General features: G+C 43.0%; 1 protein-coding gene across 7 annotated transcripts in view; it reads left to right on the forward strand.

Moving 5' to 3' along the window:
• The window catches only part of Cfap61 (cilia and flagella associated protein 61), a 294,575-nt gene that overhangs the window by 9,794 nt on the left and 264,131 nt on the right, over positions 1–20,650 (forward strand). For all 7 annotated transcript variants that reach the window (XM_031372122.1, XM_031372125.1, XM_031372126.1 and 4 more), the window contains exons 3-6: positions 4,424–4,574; positions 7,702–7,778; positions 8,537–8,604; positions 8,836–8,962. In XM_031372122.1, coding sequence (XP_031227982.1) covers positions 4,424–4,574; positions 7,702–7,778; positions 8,537–8,604; positions 8,836–8,962 — 423 coding nt within the window. The remainder of the gene's footprint in view (positions 1–4,423; positions 4,575–7,701; positions 7,779–8,536; positions 8,605–8,835; positions 8,963–20,650) is intronic.

Consider the following 20,650-nt stretch of genomic DNA (forward strand, 5'->3'; position numbering starts at 1 on the left):
AAGGCAGAAAGGGCTTCCGAGAAAGGCTGTGCCATTTTATAAGTGGTGCTGTGACCATTTTCTAAAACCAGTACAGATAAGACAACAGATGTACATAGCAACTTCCCACCTTAGAAAGTCTCAAATTAGTTTTGGATGAATTGGTGGCTCCAGTGAGGTTAGTATCTAACATTGAGGACAGACCTGCAACTAAGTATCCGTCTTCCCTGGGGAATGGGGATCCTTGGGCCATAAGCAAATACTTTAGGCTTTGGCCTGCCTTCAAATCCTTCCACCTCAGCCACTCCAACAACTCCGTCTTCCCATCCGAACTTAGGTCCCTCTTCACTCTGCTCCCTTCCTACATCCCAAAGTCATTCCCCCTGGCTGGAGCAGGTTGGGCAGAGCATGCACGGCCTCTTCCTTGATCCTCAAATGCAGGTTCATTAATCGGGTATTCAGACATGGACTGCAGAAGGTGTGTCTTACAAGTGAGGCCCACCTACCGATCTTTTTCTTCTTTGGAAAGCTTCCACACACCTACTTTCTTAAATCCTGTACAAATTAAGTCCCATGCCAATTCCACAAAGGCTTGACGTTCAGCAGCCAGTTAGTCCTGAAGCTAAGCTGGATCTTGGAGCAATTGTGAAGGTAATTTTTACTTCCTCAGTTGGTAGACAGGAAAGTGCAGCTATGCCATGTGGAAAGCTGTGGTGAGTCTACAAGCCTGTAAATCAGACGTACCACGGTGCCTGTGATCCCAGCACTTGGGAGACAGAGGTAACAGTGTGGTGGAGTTCAAGGCCAGAACCAATTGTGTTAAAATGCGCTCCTTAGAAAGGTTGTGACCAGCCTTCGAAGCCAGCAGACTTCAGTAGGAAAGGTAAATTTACATCTCCATTCCCCGCTGCATCAAGAACATCTGCTCCCAAGCCCACCCCTTTCATTTTGCAGGCTAGTTCCTGGCCCTTTGCCAGGCTGACTGATTCTTTTTTGAGACATTTCTCAAAACCAGTGATTTCTTTTCTCATCTATTTAGCTTTTTTTTTTTTTTTTTCTCATTCACAAAGAAATGAGTAAAACTGGTCAGGACAATGAGCAGACGGGGCAAGGCAGATGAGTCAGGGCAGGAACTGAAGTTCCTATGCTGACAGCAGACATCACACAGTGGCCAGGATGGATGAAGCCCCATTCTAGCCTCCCATCTGTGTGTGATGAATCCAGTGAACACGTAGGTCTCTCGCTCGCTCACTTACACGAGGCAGAAAGGATGCTGCCTCGCCGAGATCCCCACCAAATACTCTTGAAAATAAGTTTTGCCTGCCTTTGGAAAGTTCCTTAAACCAGTGGGACAAATGAGACAGTTGTTATTCCAAAGAAAAGACTTCTGGTTTCCATTGCTGGGGATTCAGTATCTTTGAGCTTTAAATGACATTTGTGTGAAGTACATGCTATATATGCATCTATCACGTATGGACACAGACATGCTATGTACATGTATTGAAGGTCCCAATAGCCTGTATCTGAATAATTACAGGGAACAGTTTAAATCCCATCTTTAAAAAGCATGACATCTCTGCCATTTTCCTCCCCCCAGTCCCCACCCCAGAATGGGTTTACCTATCTTCCTTACCCCCACTTTTGATCCCAGGATGGTTTTTATCTGTCCCTAGAAGGGCACAATGACTAAGGGGCAGTAACAAATGGAAATTATGCACACAAAAGGCTAATGCTACAGACGTCTCTTTTTATTATGGCAGCTATTTGGAAATTATAGTCCATTTTCCCCATTGAAATAAAGTTGTTCCTGGCTGGTTTCCCAGGCCAACCCACAAAAGCTTATTTAATCCATAATGTCTGTGCAGTATGGTACCGTGTTAATTGTGCTATAGAACCCAAGCACCACCCTACGGTTCCCATGGATAAATGCATTTCAAGTTAAAATTGAGATTCCAGGAACACATTGTCCCTTGCTCCCCCAGGGCAATGGCAGCTCCCTGTCCTCAGTTCTTGTCCACCTCTTCCCTTCCCACCACTGCTGTGATGGTCATATCTGATGCGTGCTGGTTTTTGTGTGATGGATGTTTTTTCTTTTTTTTCCACATGAACCAGAGAGATGGTTCTCAGCTAGGTTATGGCCAAGGCAGAAAAGCCCAGGGGGGAGGGGGGAGGAAAAGTTGAATTGAGAAGTTATGGGCTTACATTTTCTTGTCAGTGGACCCCTTGCATGAATACTATATTCCTGAAAAATACAGGACCTTTCTTTCATTAGGCTTGGCTTGGGGAGGGCTTTTAGACCAATATGTCTCCTGGTTCATTCCCCCATGGCTGAGGGGGAAGATCAGTGTCACTCTTTGTACTTTCTCATGAAGAGGCCCAGAAGTGGTAGGTGCTGAGATCAGCATCCCAAGGACTGTGTTTCCTAAAGATGTCTATATACATAATGGACTCTGAAGAGATCTCACCGTATACATGCAATTTTAGTTCAAAGGTGTTGTTTTATAGTTACTTCCTCTTGATAGCAGATAGTGGTTTCCCATTTGTGATAGAAATTTCCTGGTAAAATATTTTTATTTAAGCCCAATGTGTATTGATTTAGAGAAGATTATGAAGATAAAGTATGAGGTGTGTGTGTGTGTGTGTGTGTGTGTGTGAAACACTGCTGCTTGATGAACTGTTTTAGTCAAATGATTTGAGATCAAGTAGAAAAAAATAGGGCCACACACAGGATGGACTCCATACTTATGTTTATTTTCTTCTTTTAAAATTTATTTATTTTATGTGTTTTCCCTGCGTGTCTGTGTGTGCACCACATGCATGCCTGGTCCCTTGGATGTCAAAGGAGGGCACCGGATCCTCTGGAAATGCACTGAGGGGTGGCTGCAAAGCGCAGTTAACTCCTGACATCTGACTTTGAAGTAGTCTTATAAGATGGTACTTAATTTCATTCAGTTAAGCAAGTGAAAATTGCCTGTCAGCTTATTTGCAAATGTTCTCCCTGTGATAAGCTGTATACTGAGTCATAGCGTTCGCTGTCTTGGTGTGTCACAGGGCTGGCAGGTAGGTAGGATGTCGAGACAGTTCCTTAGGACAGTCCACCATCCTAAGTGCTGGAAGGTGCCACTTCTCACACTGTGCCCTGATGAAGGTGCCAGGAAACCTTAGCTTACAGGAGACCCCTCTGGGTCTCTAGTCTGCATCACTATCAGGCAGTGCTGCATGATGGCAGGTCTTGGGTGTCAGGCTGACACATCTGGGAAGAAGGAACCCTCCGTTCAGGAACCTCGTCCATCTTCTTGGCCCCCGGGGGAGGGTCTGTGAGCATTTTCTTGAGTTCTAATTGATAGAGAAGGGCCCACCAACCACACTTGAGCGGAGCCTGGGATGAGAAAGGTAGCTTGGTGCTAGAGAGATTGTTCATCACTTAAGGGCACTTGTTGCTCTTCCAGAGGATCCAGGTTCAGTTCCCAGCCATCTCCAGGGTATCCAACACCTCTGGGTTTCTACATGCACATACATTATTAAAAAAAAAAAAACTAACTAAATAAGTAAACTTAAAAATAAACCTTAAACAAAAGGAAGTTATCGGAGGAGCTAGAGATATAGCGTGATGGTAGAGCTAGCATTGGTGGAACCCTGGGTTCAAAAGGTCAATCCTGGGGGGCGGGGAGAGAGAAGAGAGATCTCGAGGGTGTGCCCTCAGGCATAGGTGTGTGCTGACCTGTGAGCCGGGGAGCAGGCCAGTAAGCAGCATTCCTTGGTGGTTTCTCCTATAAGTTCCTGCCTTGGAACTCCTGCCATGACTTTCCTTGGTGATGGTCTGCGACCTGGAAGTGTAAGATGAAATAAATCCTTCCCTCCCTGAGTTGCTTTTGGTCCTGGTGTTTATCACAGCAGTAGAGAGTGAACTGGTGACTACAGATGCTTAGGCACAATGCCACTCCGACTTGGGACGTGGGCTCTGGGCTTAGAAAAACTGCCTGAGAATGCCAGTAAAGCTGGCAGTAAACACAGCTTTGCCACTGTGAGCGGAAGACCAGCCCATCCCAGTTTGCCCAGGACTTTGCTGGCTTTTGGCATGACCTCTCTTAACCTGAGTATCACCTCAGTCTTAGCAAAGGACAGTTGGCCACTGTAACTGTGTTAGGAGAAAGTATGTCATGGAAAGGTCTTCTGCCCAGTGGGCCAAGGAAGGCTTTCAGATCTTTACTGTGATAAACATAACACTTCTGCTGAAACACAATTTTAAATAACAACCTGATGATGTCATATACACCCTCCCCCCCGCCCAAACAAGCACACCCTAACTTTCAACACCATTGTTTCCCCCACCCCCAGGTGTAATGGGCAGCAGGTCCCGAGCTCCAGTAGCCTAGAGGAAGAAGGAGCTGACCCGCCCTCACCTCACTTTTGGTTGTCTCTGTTCATGTGTGCGTTTCCACAGAGAAAAGGCAAACCTCGCTGTTACTGTCTGCAACGACAAGGAAGAGATCATGGCCCACTCCATCTTCTTGGACTATCCCAACTGGAATGTCGCCAAGCAGGACAACTGGATCCCAGTGTTCAGGGAACTTGACAAAGAAATCCCATGCACAGTAAGAAAGCACAAAGCACGTTAGTTGGGACAGTCCGACCGTGGAAGGGAGGACCTGGTTTCAGACAAGTGTCATTCAGCTTCTGGGTCGAGAAACCCCGCCGATGCAGAAAGCATCATAGCAGTTAAAAGCCAAGCGATAGGATGCTGGAGCCCAGGAGGCCAGAGTGTACCGGACAGGATACATGGTGGCCCCATCAGCCAGCTACCCCTACGGCCTGCCTTGTGCTTTTAAATTAACAGGAGCTGCAAGCAAGACATTTGTGTGTCAGATAATGCACATCTCACTGATGTCTCTGGGTCCTTGCGTGAGGTCTGGGATATCCTAGGAAGGCCCCTGTCACTTAGGCAGTTGCCCTAGAAAATGACAACAGAGTCTCAGACTTAGTTATACTTTGTAACATTTAAAATGCCCTGGTAGTGTCTGGTGCCTTTGATTTCAGGAGGCCACTATGGATTTGAAGTTAACTAGTCTGAACCAGAATGTGTTGTAAATATAAAACACACTTAATTTGAAGTAATCAGTAGGAAAAAAAATGTGTGAAGTATGCCATTAGTGATTTTTTTTATATATTAATAATCCAGGTATGGTCACACATGCCTGTAATCACAATAATTGAAAGGCTGATGCAGGAGGATTGCTGTGACCTCCAGTTAGTGTTATGTTGTAAGTGGCCAACCAGGTCTCTGTCACAAGACCTTGTCTCAATTCAAATACAATAATTTACATATTACATGTTAATTATATAATGAACATATTAGGTTAAATAAAACATTTAAAACCAACATGCTTATTCATCCTTATTCTTGGCTATATGTGTGCTTATGACTAGGATATATATGTATATGCACACTCATATGTGTAAATGTTGCTGAATATATGACATGGCATGTCTATGGAAGTCAGGGCAGCCTTAAGTGTCAGTCCTTGCCTCCACCTCATTTGTGCCAGGGCTTCAGTTTGTCCTTTTTCTGTTGCCCATGCCAAGTCAGCTGGGCCTCAAGCTCCCAGGCATTTATTTGCTTTTCTCCTCCTCCCATGTTCATGTAGGAATGCCAGGATTCTAGACAGGTGGATTACATGTCTGTCTATGGATTTGAAGTTAACTAGTCTGAACCAGAATGTGTTGTAAATATAAAACACACTTAATTTGAAGTAATCAGTAGAAAAAAATGTGTGAAGTATGCCATTAGTGATTTTTTTTATATATATTAATAATCCAGGTATGGTCACACATGCCTGTAATCACAATAATTGAAAGGCTGACGCAGGAGGATTGCTGTGTGTGTTGGGGATTTGAACTCAGATCTTTATGCTTGCTATGCAAGCACTTTTACCCACGGAGCCATCTCCCCTGCCCCAAATCTATTCTTTTTCAACGTATTTTCAAGAAAATGTGGAATTACATTTTGGTTTGCATCTGTAACATTACTTTTCTGCTGAGCAGCACTGATTAAACCTTAATTAAATCCAGGCAGTGGTGGCACACGCCTTTAATCCCAGCCCTTGGGAGGCAGAGGCAGGTGGATTTCTGAGTTCGAGGCCAGCCTGGTCTACAGAGTGAGTTCCAGGACAGCCAGGGCTACACAGAGAAATCCTGTCTTGAAAAACCAAAAAAAAACAAACAAACTTAATTAAATCCTCAGCATATTGTTTATCCCATTAGCATTTGCAGCCAAAGTAATGGTTTTTTTTGTCTTAAATATGTTTAGAGCATAAATCCTGAATTTTCTATATAAATCAAGCAAGCAGTAAGCCATACACTCCAAGGCCAGCCCTGTTCAATGCTAAGCAGATGCTCAGAAAGGTTATGGGATTAAAGGATTAGCACATAGAAAGTGCTTAGAACCTTATTGTATGTTGTTATCTGGATTTGGAGTTTGTGCTGTGTGCTTTTGGGGAATTTTTAAGGTCACAGGTCAAACTCACAATTCTCTTGCCAATTCCTGCTGAGTGCTTTTCTGAGTCACACTCTGTCTAACAGAAGGGAAGACAGTACATAGCTATGTAGTTGGTAACCCAAGGCTACCTAGAAAACTACAGTCAGCTCTTTTTATCTTCAGGCCCCACATCCATGGATTCAACCACCTAGTGATGGAAAGTGTTGTTTTATTTTGTTTTGTTTTTTAAATTGTGCATGAACTGAACACATGCAGAGCTGCTTCTTATTATTTCCAAACAACATAGTAGAACATCCCCTCGAGCCGCACTTCAATGCTGTTAGGCATGATAAGATACCCATGTCAGAGACATATGCTAGTTGTACACAGCTCCTACGCCATTGGAGAGAGACCAGAGTCGAGCATCCATCGATTTTGGTACCTGCAGAGGTCCAGGAACCAATACCTGAAACTGACACCGAGGGAGGGGCGGCCTCACTAGGAGGAGATGGGGAAGCACAGAGTTCCCACTTTCCCAAGGCAAATGCCAGCACTGCTCTCAGCAGTCAGCTACATCTGAGTGATTTCTAATTGCTCATGAACACAGGGACCGAGAGATGATTATATGGGAGGACTGTTATTGTTTAGGTCAGTTATGTTTTAAAGCTTGGCTGCTGAAAGCCAAGGGAGAGTCTTGCTTCTCTGAATTTTTTAACTCCCAGGTTTTCTAGATCCCAGAAGTAATAATTTGATTTGAACTCTGGGAATGTTGAGCAGCAGCAACAACAACAACAACAAAAAGGCTTTGGATTCCTAATGTGACATCTGCCTTCCGTCCTTCAATTTCATAAGAGAATCTCTCCCCTGTGTCTCCTGAATAGAGCAGCAGCTGCTGGCTCAGGAGCCTCAGGGAAAGGGTGATTGTTTTTCACTTGGCATAGACACCCCCAAAGGCAAGACTATGAGGTCCATAATCGATTTCACCCCCCTGCAGGCTCTTCCCTACCCACAATTCATCCATGAGGGCAGGAGCAAGGGCTGAGTACTCTAGACTCAGAGTCCTCATTTCCTTAAATAATTCTGTGCTAGTCAGACAGAAGGCTTGAGTGAAGTGTCCAGGGGGCTCAGACTGCTATCTGGGTGTCCCGTCATTTTGCTGTAAGCTGTCACCCACACTTGCTGTCCAGCTCTGCCCTTGGGGCTGCTCTGAGTCCAGCTTTTCACTCCTGTCTTTTTAACCCCTGCAGCCTCTGAACACTCTGTTTATGCACTTCTTTGTGGCTGTGGACGAGTATGCCACTGGCTGCCTCAAGGAGATCATCCGGTGAGTGGAGGGCACCTTATAGATGGCGATCATGAAAGAGAAGCCCTATTGAAGAATCCTTTCAAATGACATAAAGCATTTAATTTACTTACAGTTTATCATAATATCAGTCCTCTTACTCTACTAGCAGCAGTAAAGAAAATAATCAAATACTTTGAGTTTGTTGTCTAACAAGCCCTCGTTTTCAACTGCTACCTTCTGACGCCAACAGGTAGTACAGTAATTTAAAGAAATGGATTGGGGCGTTCAGGAAGGGGTCAAGCCTCACCAACTTGCATGTCTTCAAAATAAGATTTCCTCAGTCCTCTCTGTAGAAATCTGTACGGACAGGACAGGCTGCAGTAGCATCCTAAATAACAGGGTGTGTGGAAGGGTGATGAGCAAAGCCATCAAGTCATGGCGATGCATCTCTGACAGCCGGGTGGGGGTGGGGGGCTCAGCTTTCTAGTCACTGTGTAATGTCACACCAGACCATCCAGATGCCAGGTCAAAGGTTAATGTCAGCAGAAATCTGGTGTGCCGCTCGGACATCATGCCCTTTCATTCCCTCAGCCTCCACCAGACTGACAGGAGAGGAGCTCTTTGGAAGTGAAGGAAAAGTAGAGGGGGAAAGAAAGTAGCCTGGGAGATTCTCTGGCCTTGGCAGGCAGCGAGCAAGTGAGCCCATGTGACTTTCCAGACACCCCATGTCCTCCCAGGCAGAGAGTGTGGCGATTGCTCTGTTATTAACACTGTCCCACCCTGTCTTTCCTCTCCAGGACTGTGTTCAAGGCAGTGCCAGAACTATACTTCATATTCCTTATAGTGCCAACATATGTGAGCCTAGGTAAGGTCCTCAACAATCCAGTGTCCCCAGTAGCTGACGGGAAACTTAAGCTTAAAGAAGCACACTTGCGAATGGGAAGGAAGACTGGTCCCTGGACTTGATGCATTCTCATGTGTATACTTGATTATGCCCAATAAGGCTCCACGTGGAATGGGGACCACATTTTGTTCTGAAATCCTTAAGTTACCCCTTGATAAAAGAAGGACACGTTTCTTTCTTTCTGTGACTTAGGCTCAACTCTGATAACTGTGTTTGACCAAGTGGGGAACATTCCATGTCTGAACTATAATGAAGACTTTGCAGTGCACATATGTCACAGGCATAACCACTACCCTCAGCTGCATATTCGCAAAGCCAGGTACGGTTGGCCCAGTGCCCGTGTCATGTAAACCTCTCGGGAGGGTCATTTTTATGAGACTTTTTAAGGGATCCTCAATCAGGTAGATTAAATTTTTATGATACTCGTAACATTCATTTTGAGGATTCCTAGAGTCTCCTTGGATAACATAATTAGCAAGCATTATTATCTGGTGATTTTCGTTTGATTCTGTGTGGCTGCAGAATTTATGTGTTTACTGCTAGGGGGTCCTAAAATGCAGTCCTTAATCCTTCAAGGAGGTAGAAAACTATCAAATAAAACAAATTTCAAGGTGGATCTGCCAACTTAGTTTTCCTAGTAAAACCCACCTGTGCTCTGACACTTAACGAATAAGGATGCTATTGTCTCCAAGAGGAGTTCTCCATTTGGAGTCTTTACCATCAGCATCCCATGACATTCCCCAAGTGTAGCACTTTAAGGGTACAGCTGTGGCAAAATAGGTTTTCTAAGAGCCCTGTTCTATTTCTCACCCTGCTTTCCCCACTACAGAGTGACTTTACCAGTCCTCTTGTCAGTTGGTGGGCTGTGCGTGCCCTCTGCATGACTCAGGGGAGTTGTGATTCCTCTCACTGGTAGAGCTTGGTGGAAGAGTACGCTAAGTTAGAAGCATCTGCCTGGTTCTCTCTCTCTCTCTCTTTTTTTTTTTTAACATATATTTATTATTATATCTAAGTGCATTGCTGCTGTCTTCAGACACACCAGAAGAGGTCATCAAATCTCATTACAGTTGATTGTGAGCCACCATGTGGGATTTGAACTCATGACCTTCAGACAAGCAGTCAGTGCTCTTAACTGCTGAGCCATCCCTCCATCCCCCCAGCCCGCCCCCTTTTTAAAGATTTATTTATTATATGTGTATGAGTACACTGTAGCTGTACAGATGGCTGTGAGCCATCATGTGGCTGCTGGGAATCAAACTCAGGACGCCTTGCTCGCTCGGCCCCACTCGATCTGGTGTAATACACCGTAGTTGTCTTCAGACGCACCAGAAGAGGGCATGAGATCTCATTACGGGTGGTCGTGAGCCACCATGTGGTTGCTGGGATCTGAACTCAGGACCTTCAGAAGAGCAGTCAGTGCTCTTACCCACTGAGCCATCTTGCCAGCCCCTCCCTTCTCCCCCCCCTGCCCCCCCCCCCCCCGCCTGGTTCTCTTTGGCTGCTTGCTCTGAAGGAAGTCAGCTGTGGATCATGAGCTAGCCATGATGGAGAGGCCTCGTGTTGGTATGCTAGTCAGCACCACACAGCTGTGTATATGAGCCATTGTAGACAGTGAAGGAAGGTCCCTGCAGGGGTAGGCAGGTAGGGCAATGGACCTCGAAGAGATGAGAATGAAATTTTGGTTCAGATTGACTTTGGTCAACCTGGATCAAACTTCAGGGAGTCTGATGCCAGTTGGTTTGTTACCAGTATATTTAAACACAGTATAATTTGGAAAAAAGTTTCCCAGTGTAATATAATCCCTGGTGCATGAAGAGGGTGAATATATCAGAGGTCAACTCAAGGTATATGTCATTGCTTCCAACAAGATGAATTCTGGAGATGGCTACCTGTGTTAAGAGCCTAAGAAAGGATCTAGGCTGGTCTCAGTCATACATACAGGATAGATGTTATTTGGACTATTAGCCACCTCTAGTCATGGTTGAGGGAACTTGGGGGAGCCCCTGGCTGTATAGATAATATAAGGGTCATTTAGAGTATTAGGTATCTCTGGTCCTGGTTGTCCTGGTTGTAGGAGCTTGGAGGAGTCTCTGGCTGTAAGGGTCATTTAGAATCTGAGCCACCTCTGGTCCTGGTTGTAGAAGCTTGATACGGCCTGGCCCAATAGATAACACAGATCACCAGGCTATTCACCTCCAGTTCCCAGCTTTCTGGAGACAGGTTATACATGCTCTTCCCTCTGAAAGGACAATCCTGGGTGCTTAACATTCTTGCTTTTCCTGGAAATGCTCAGGAGACTTGTGCTCCCAACAAGCCAGCCTCAGAGGACACCTTAATGCAGCACCCTGAGACCCCAAGTGAGGATCCTTTATGCCCCCAACAGAGTTCCAGCTTAAGATTATGAGGATACGATGGCCTGCTTTGAACTAAGAGTGCATTGGGAAGTCCCTTCACACAGATGGTCGCTTCTCTGTGGAAACTTAATTGTAACCTCTTCATATCCATATTTGACAAATATTTTTAGAAGAGTATCAAAATTAGTCATTTTTTTTTTAAAGCAAGAGTTTGTAGTATTACATCATCGTTTTTAAGAGCATGTGATGATGACAGTGTAGATCAAGCCTCTGATCTTGGTTCAGCCACTTGTCAGGGAGCTGATTTGCAAAAAATAATTGATGCTGTGGGGGCCTCATGTCTCTCTGTTAGCAGTGTAGTGTGTTTTTCATGGCACAGAACTGTTGGGACAGTCTGTGACTTACCGTAAGTCTTGTACTTAGTGTACCTCCAATTACATGTAACTATCCAAGAAGCACTGAATATCATTTATTGCAGGCACTGGAGGCTTGCCTACCTTGTGCAGTTTCCTGAGGTTAATGCCAGCACCACATATATCACAAAGGGGCTGAGAGTTAAGTGGAGGGGGGGGCCTGTCTGCAATGAACTAGAAAGATATTTAGTTTATAAGACAGAAGGACACAGAGCAATAAACACAGCTTCATATGCCCTCCCCACTTAAGAATACCCCTTTAGAGTGCTTACTTGTATGCACTGTGGTACATCCTTGCAATGGATGCCACCCCTGTAGCAATCATTCAACAAAATGAGTGAGTAGCCCTTGTAGTGATGGCATGCATAAATCTAAGATTTGTGCTGAATAAAGGAAGGGAGATAGAGGAAAAGATATATATGTGTGTGTGTGTGTGTGTGTGTGTGTGTGTGTGTGTGTGTGTGTGTGTGTGTTGATACCTCAGTCTTATGATGCACACTACCCATAAAGCTAGTCTGTAGAAATCAGGTTAGTGGTATCTGTGGTCCAACAGAAAGTGAGTCTGGGAGGGGCAAGGGGGAATCGTGCAGTGGGGCAGGTGACTGGGGCAGGTGGCTGACATATGCAGTTGTCCATGCTCATCAAACTATATTCTGAAGATCATGCACCTTCTTATATCTTACCGTACCTCCCTGAAAAAAAAAAAACCTAAAAGAAGTAAAGACTTCACAAAGTGACCCCTTGAATTTGGTCCGGGGGGGTGGGGGGGAGGGGAATGAATCGCAATTCAACCAAAGGGGTAGAGTGCGTGGAGGCAGGAAGTCCCTGGAATAGCCGTCACCAGGCAGATAGGCAGGTATGGCTGCTTGCTCTTCCTTGTGTGGCAGGAAGGGCAGCCCCCTGGGCAGGGGCACCCTTAGCTGTTCGGGAAGTCACCTTCTTTAAAGATATTTTATTGATAACATATTCACAAATTGTTGGGGTTTTTTTTAATGGGAAATTCCTGTAAATGAAAATTTTAGGGTATTTTTGGAAATCTAATAGTTATTATAGCTTTATCTTAATTTTATTTTAAAAGCTCTTGGTTTTTCCCTGCCATTTTTACTATCTGTCTGAAGGATAGGTTCTCTTAATTAATAATACTCTCGGATTTGGGGGTTAGAATTATTTATAGCTAGGAACACATGCAAGTGCTGTTGACCTCCTCCATCCACCTCCATATCTGTTCTGCATCCAAGGATTCAATCAAAATCCTTTCTCCACAAACAACAGCAAAACATTTTGGCAGGCAGTGTAGAAGGTCCTGAATTCAAGCTCTAGTTTTGCATAGAACAATGGAACCACTCAGATATTGTTTGGGGGGAGGAGGAAATCACCTCTGAACCTGGCATGCTGGCATGTGCTTGTTCTCCTAGCACCCAGATACAGAAGCAGAAGGATCCTGGGTCAAAGCCCATTCTGGGATCCATGGTGAGACCCTGACCCCAAAAGCCCAGATGTACAGAGGTAGGTAGGGCGGGAGGACTGGAGAAATGGCTCAGTGGATAAGATGACCTGTTGCTCTTATAGAGGACCCTAGGTTTAGTTCACAGCACCCATATGGCACCTGAAAACTGTGACTCTAGTTCCAGAGGACTCAATACTAACTACCCTCTGGCTTCTGTGGGCACTGAATACATTATACAATATTGTGATCATATGCTCTGTTAATAATGCACTTTATACAGCAGCTCGCCGTCTATTGTTAACCAGTAGCTGGAGGTGAGAGACTTGCAAGGGAGACCCTGCTTTCCCTATGGGAAGATGGGAAGTGAGACTGGGAGAGACAAGAGGGAATTAATGGTCACTGAGAGAGGGAGCTACGTTTTCTTCAGGTGTAGCCACTAGGAGATTGCCTGTGCTTCTATAACTGACCTCTTGTTCATGCTTCAGGAAACAACCCAGTGAAAGTCACTGGGTCATCAATTAAAAAAAGTAAAAGGTAGAAGGTGGGTTTATTGGGGGAGGGGAAAACAGTCAGCAGCAGGAGGAGGATGAAGAGAAGGCATTAAGGGGCAAATAGATCAAATACATCATGTTTATGTATGAAAACATCAGACCCAGTCACTTTTTTTTTTTTTTTTTTTTTTTTTTTTTTTTTTTTTTTGGTCTTTTGAGACAGGGTTTCTCTGCGTAGCCCAGGCTGTCCTGGAACTCACTCTGTAGACCAGGCTGACCTCGAACTCAAATCCGCCTGTCTCTGCCTCCCAAGTGGTGGGATTAAAGGCATGCGCCCCCATTGCCTGGCCCTTGGTTTTGTTTTTTTACATATAGTTAGTGTACCCATTTGGATCTTACGAGTTATCATTTCCCAGGGGAATAGTAAGACTTCCTCATGTTCTCCAAGACATTTTTGCATTAGAAAAGTTGTTTATAAATGCAGTGCTCAAAATGCCATGCACAGAAACAGCCCATCAAAACGATCCATTTCTTACACTTTTTAGTAAGGTAGTTTCTTTGTAAACCTACTCCCTGTACTCTACCTGCTCTTCGGGATATAGGTAGCAGGAGAAAAGACAAAAGCTACCCTTAGTCCAGCTCCTCGGAAGCATTTACTTACCGTTTTACAACTTTTCAACTGCTGTGATAAAATACCCCGACAAAGCAAATGAAGGGAGAAAGTTTCTTCTAGCTCACAGTTCAAGACTACAGCCAATCACAGCGAAGGAAGGCAGCAAGGGCTTGAAGCAGTGGTTAGTTACACTGTAACACTGTATCTTCAGAAGACAGCAGCAACTCCTGTTACTGTCTGGCTCTCTTTCAAGGTTTATACAATCCAGGATCCCAGTCAGGGAATGGTGCCGACACCCACTGTGGGCAGGACTTCCCACCTCCCTAAATATAATCAAGATAACCTTCCCTAGATATATCCAGAGACTAATCTAACATGGATAGTATCTCACAAGTGTGCCCAGAGACTTGACTTTTAGTGATGCTAGATCTTGTCAAGTTGACAGTATTAACCCTCAGTTACAGTAATCCATAGTTCCTATCCCGTCTCAATTTCTCCCTTGGCTTCTCATCCCTTCTTTTTCTTTTCTTTTTTTTACTTTTTCCTCTCTTAAGTCTTTGTAGAATAGGCTATGGCCTTCCAGTGGGCAGGGTCCACAAAGCTAGAAATAAACCTTTGGGTACCTCGTCTTGATCATCAGCCTTTGCGATGGCTAATTGTTTGCTTATACCACAGAAAATCCAAAAGGAACAAAGTGGAGACTGACACAGACAATGCTTTTGCCTAAAGAAGGTATAGAAGTATAACATTTTAAAAGCCCCCTATCCAAAATGAACAGATTGGAGGTTTAGGACTTGTGGGTTTAAAATATTGAAACTTTGTGTGGACCCTACCTCCTTAAGAGCACTAGAAACAAAAAGACATTGCACAGCACAGCAGAATAGGCATGGCCGCATGCCTCTCAGGCTACCACATTACATTTATTTCCCCCACATTTAACATCTGTTTCATCAGTAGCCACTTGCACTGATAATTAATGGTGATGAACACAGTTCTTAAGACACTAAACTAGGGAAGGGTTTGGGGATGTAATTATCCCTCCGCTATTTAACTAGCAACATATTCAGAACCAAATGAATTAACACCATAATCCCTTCTCCTGTCTCTTTCATTTTGCCACGTGGAAAATGATGCTGTAATCTGCCCTTCTGCTCAGACACAAATTAACGAAGTTACTCTTCCCTGTCTTTCATTATGTTGGAAACAAAGCAAAGCTGCTACTGGACACACCTTTAAAAACTACACTGTACTTAATCAATCTTCAGCGCTGGACGTGAGGTGTCCCTGGCTTAGAGAGACTGGCATGGTCTTAGAGTGGTGGTGGTAGGGGGCTTCTTTTCCAAGTCCTTGTGGGTTTAGGGAAGACTAGGCTGAGAGAAGGGTTACGTATTGTCTGGTAGTGTTGTGAAGTAGCTTGAGTTTTCCTGCATAGCATCTCGCCTATTTGAAGATGACTACAGTTAATCATGTTGGCTCAAATAGATGAAAATTTTCTTTGTCAGGAAAGAGGAAATCAGGAGCTCTATAAATGTTTAAGGAGATGAAAATATGCTCAAATTTGATTGTCACAGCTGCATACTTGTACCAAATCATCATACACATCTCACAAATATGTATAATTTGCATTAATAAAAATTTAAAACTTTAACCTTTAAAAAGTAAAAAAATATTTAAAATAGTTGTTTTGTTTTGTTTTAAAAAACTACCTTTCTTGAGACCAGCCTGGCCTACAAATTAAGTTCCATGAAAGCCAGGGTTATTACATAAACCAAACCAAACCAAACCAAATCAATCCAAAAACCCCAAACAGTGAAAACCTACCTTTCATTTCTTAAGGCAGTTACTTTTCCCCCTGCTTTTCTTCCTCTGTCTTCTTTTTTTCTCCTTTTTTTATTGATTTAAGTTTTATTGCATTATGATGAGAAAACATACAAATTTCAATTTATCTGAATTTGTTAACATTTAAAAACATGTTTTAAGTAAACAGAGTTACATCACATTCTTCTTTCCCTTTTGTACCCCAACTCCTCCCAGAGACCCCCCTTCAATACCTGCAATACCTTTTGTTTTTTATCATATTCTTTCAATTTTTTAAAATATTGTAACAATAAAAATGAGTAATATGAAAGTTGTTTGATATAAAACAACAATAAATTTAACAGTCTTATGTAGATGCTTGTCCACAACAATACTGAAAATACATGTTTTTCTCAAATAAATTTTAAATAACTCCAAACATATTAACTGTATATTTCAAAATAATATATCACTACTAGTATTTTCTTAAATGAATATAAATATATAAAGCCTTTTTGTTTGTTTGTTTGTTTTGTATTTAGTAGAGCTTAAAATCTTGGCTCTTACTCTGGTACAAGCCCAAAATAAGAACAAATTTTAGACATTGGATGTCATTGTAATAAGGCTGTACTTCAATGACCCTCACATCACCAAAGGATTTTACCTCCATCGTAGCCAAACTGAGAATTGACAGTTCTGCTGCGCCAAGGAATGAATTGTAGACACGAGTTTTGGATACAGACTTCCTGCTATGATCAAAGCTATTTGATTTGAGTGAGTGACTTTATTCTCAGCCCACAGAGAACAGGTTTACATTCATTTAAGAAATGGTGTGTGTATTAAGATGGTCTATCTATAAAGTCATTCACTAACTGTTTTAATGAACAATGGTTCTGCTTGGAGGTGGGACAGACATTAAGTGAGGGTAAGATTCATTGGCTGTGATGATTTTGAAAAGCATTCATCTTAGAAAAAGAATAACTTATAAAGTTCTTTTCTTCAAAATTGATATAGTAATTATAAATATCAAGCAAAGCATTCAGTCTCGCTCTTTGTTGTTCTCTTATAAGCCATCTCTCAAATTAATTGTCTACATTTATTTTGGCTGTATAAATACCTTTGAAATATGTAAGCTGTTCTGAAAATCATACTGTAGTGTAAAAACATCAAATAAACAATCCTACTAATAGAGAGGCTGAGATGGGAGAAGCATGATTTCAAGACCATTATGTGGTACACAACAAGACACTGTCACGTACACAAAAGCAGAAAGTGTATATGGATTGTAGAATATTGGACCTATTTCTCCAATTACCAAATTAGAGAGACCACTGGATGACAGTCAACAAATTCCTAATTCCTCATATTTTTGATTTTCAATTGATTAAGATATATTGGGAATATTAATTTTCATACTAAGAGATATTAAGGAAAAGTAATTGTTACTTCCTGTTATTTTTGTTGTAAGAAGTGGAATTATGTTTGTGTGGGTTTGTTGAAAGATTACTTTCTTGCTTTTTTTAGGGTGTAGTCTCGTTCCTTGTGTTGGCATTTTCCATCTCTTATCCTTTGTAGGGCTGGATTTGTGGAAAGATATTGTGTAAATTTCGTTTTGTCATGGAATATCTTATTTTCTTCATCTATGGTAATTGAGAGTTTTGCTGAGTATAGTAGCCTGGGCTGGAATTTGTGTTCTCTTAGGACCTGTATAATATCTGCCCAGGATCTTCTAGCTTTCATAGTCTCTGGTGAGAAGTTTGGTGTAATTCTGATAGGCCTGCCTTTATATGTTACTTGACCATTTTCCCTTACTGCTTTTAAAATTCTTTCTTTATTTAGTGCATTTGGTGTTTTGACTATTATGTGTTGGGAGGAATTTCTTTTCTTATCTAGTCTATTTGGAGTTCTGTAGGCTTCTTGTATATTCATGGGCATCTCTTTCTTTAGGTTAGGGAAGTTTTCTTCTATAATTTTGTTAAAGATAGTTACTGGCCCATTACATTGGGAGTCTTCATTCTCTTCTATACTTATTATCCTTAGATTTGGTCTTCTCATTGTGTCCTGGACTTCCTGGATGTTTTGGGTTAGGAGCTTTTTGCTTTTTGTGTTTTCTTTGACTATTGTGTCAATGTTTTCTACAGTATCTTCTGCCCCTGAGATTCTCTCTTCTATCTCTTGTATCCTGTTGGTGATGCTTGCATCTATGGCTCCTGATTTCTTTCCTAGGTTTTGTATCTCCAGGGTTGTCTCCCCTTGTGATTTCTTTATTGTTTCTATTTCCATTTTTAGATCCTGTATGGTTTTGTTTATTTCCTTTGCCTATTTGATTGTGTTTTCCTGTAGTTCTTTAAGGGATTTTTGTGTTTCCTCTTTGAGAGCTTCTAGCTGTTTACCTGTGTTCTCCTGTATTTCTTTGATGGAGTTACTTATGTCCTTCTTAAAGTCCTCCATCGTCATCATGAGAAGTGATTTTAGATCTTAATCTTGCTTTTCTGGTGTGATTGGTGTGTCCAGAACTTGCTATGGTGGGAGAATTGGGTTCTGATGATACCAAGTAACCTTAATTTCTGTTGCTTATTTTCTTACTTTTGCCTCCCGCCATTTGGTTGCCTCTAGTGCTAACTGCCCTGGCTATATCTGACTGGAGCCTGTCCTTCCTGTGATCCTGGTTATGTCAGAACTCCTCAGAGTCAAGCTGTCTCTGTGATCCTGTGATCCTGGGCCTGTTAGAGTGCCTGGAAGTGGAGCTTCCTCTTGCTGTTGTGGGACTGGCTGTGGAGTTTGCACCCAAGGTCTGCTCAGGGCACCAGCCTAGACAGAATGGGAGGAACCCATGCCACTGGACTGGCGGAGTTCCTCAGGGGAGTTACTTTTTAATAAACATAGTTCTGAATGTATATCCATGCACCACATGCATACCTTGTACCAGAAGAAAGCATTGGAGCCACTGGAGCTGGAGTTACAGATAGAGGTGAGCAACAGTGTGAGTGCTGGGAATTGAACCCTGCTCCTCTGGAACAGCAGCCAGTGCTTTTAACCACTGAGGCATCTCTCCAGCCCCAGAAGTTAATTTTACAAGACATGTGATAGTCTCATGCTTTTTTTTTTTTTTTTTTACTCTGACTTTTAAACAGCTCCTAGGAATTTAATGTTTTGAGTTCTAAGTTAAGAAGATCCAGGGCTGGAGAGATGGCTCAGCCATTAAAGGCTAGGCTCACAACCAAAAATATAAGAAGATCCAAACACAGCTGAGCCGTGGTGGCGCACACCTTTAATCCCAGCACTTGGGAGGCAGAGGTAGGTGGATTTCCGAGTTCGAAGGCAGCCTGGTCTATGGAGTAAGTTTCAGGACAGCCAGGGATATACAGAGAAACCCTGTCTTGAAAAACAAAACAAACAAACAAATACCCAACCAACCAAACAACAAGAACAAAAAATCCTTTTAAAAGGAGATGTAGAGCAATTACATCATTTAGCCGGGGTTTTTCTTTTACCCTGGGAAATTTGTCACCAAAAACCCCCTGCCAGACATGTGGTTTGGTGGACAGTGCTCCAGGAGCTGTAGATTACCATCGCCAAGATTGGCACGTGGAACCCAGTGGTATACATGGTGGGGACTGCTGTGGATGGTGGGGACTTACATGGATGGCGGGGACTTACATGGCTTGGCGCATGCTTTGAAGTATTTCTAATCACGCAGAAAGTTTGGATTTTAAAATCACTTAAAAAAACAAAAAAACAAAAAAAAAAACCCACCTTTTCCAAGGATCAGAAGTTGAATTACTCTAAACGCTTGTTTTTAAAGTTCTAGTATGGAATGTTTTAAGGATGGATTTAATTTCCACAAGATGACCACAAGAGGGCACAAGAGATCTTGGAAAGAAAAGGCTGCTTCTCCGCCCCCTACAAGTGGATGAAAAAGAAGCATTTAGTTGGCAATGACTTTTAAGTTGCCCTGTCCTGTGTTGAGACACTGTTCTTGATAGAAGCATGATTTGACAAAGCAAGCTGTATTCTTTAGAACTAAATTGGATTCTTCATTTTTTTTTTCAAATACACTGCAATAAAATGGATGTGTGACATTTAAAGCGACAACTTCTTTTTTTTAATAGTACATGTTTACATCTAACTGGAGAATGCAGACTCTCTGGATAAAGAAGATGCCTGGAGGCCAGCAGCGGGGTCTGGAACGTATTCCGGACATGCAGGCTGCCTCTGTGCTGTTGTCGCCCAGCTGGGGTCATATTTCCCACCTGAGGATCTGCACAACGGCCTTGCCAGCAGCTTGTGTGGCACACATCTCTCTGCCTCAAGGGAAGCCAGCTTGTGCCTTACTTCTAGAATGGTGGTTAAACAGAGAAGACAGGATGTGGCAGCCATGAAGCAGTCTGCCAAACTGTCACCAAGAGGCCCGACCGGATTGCTAGGAAGAGTTCTAAGAGTTCTAGGGCTCTAGGGTGCCACCATGTCCCTCCTGGCTAGGTGACATAGTGAAGGATGAATAAGTTTGTCTTCCAGAAAGCTGGCTAGAGCAACCACACAGGACATTCTTGGCTTTGCCACGCCCTAAGTTTAAACGATTTGCAAATTGCCGAGTGAGGTTATCTTTGGCAGCCTGTTGGTTGTAAGGCTTGAATTCAGCTCCGCTTTTGTCTGGTGTGGTTTTTGGGGTCTGATGGACACTTAAGTGCCCAAGAGGAGGACACGTCTATCTGGGCTGGACCTTTTGTTCTCCTAAAAGTCAAATATTTTACATTTGGTAGCACTGACCAGCACATGCCTCTCCCCACCCAAGCAGTATTCTAAGTGAATATAAAGGAACAGCTACTTTTCAGAACTCGTTTCTGTTCTTCTTTGTGCTGATGGAGTGAATAACCCCAGATTAGTCATCA

This window comes from Mastomys coucha, unplaced genomic scaffold (genome assembly GCF_008632895.1).
Source record: "Mastomys coucha isolate ucsf_1 unplaced genomic scaffold, UCSF_Mcou_1 pScaffold15, whole genome shotgun sequence".
NCBI lineage: Eukaryota > Metazoa > Chordata > Mammalia > Rodentia > Muridae > Mastomys > Mastomys coucha.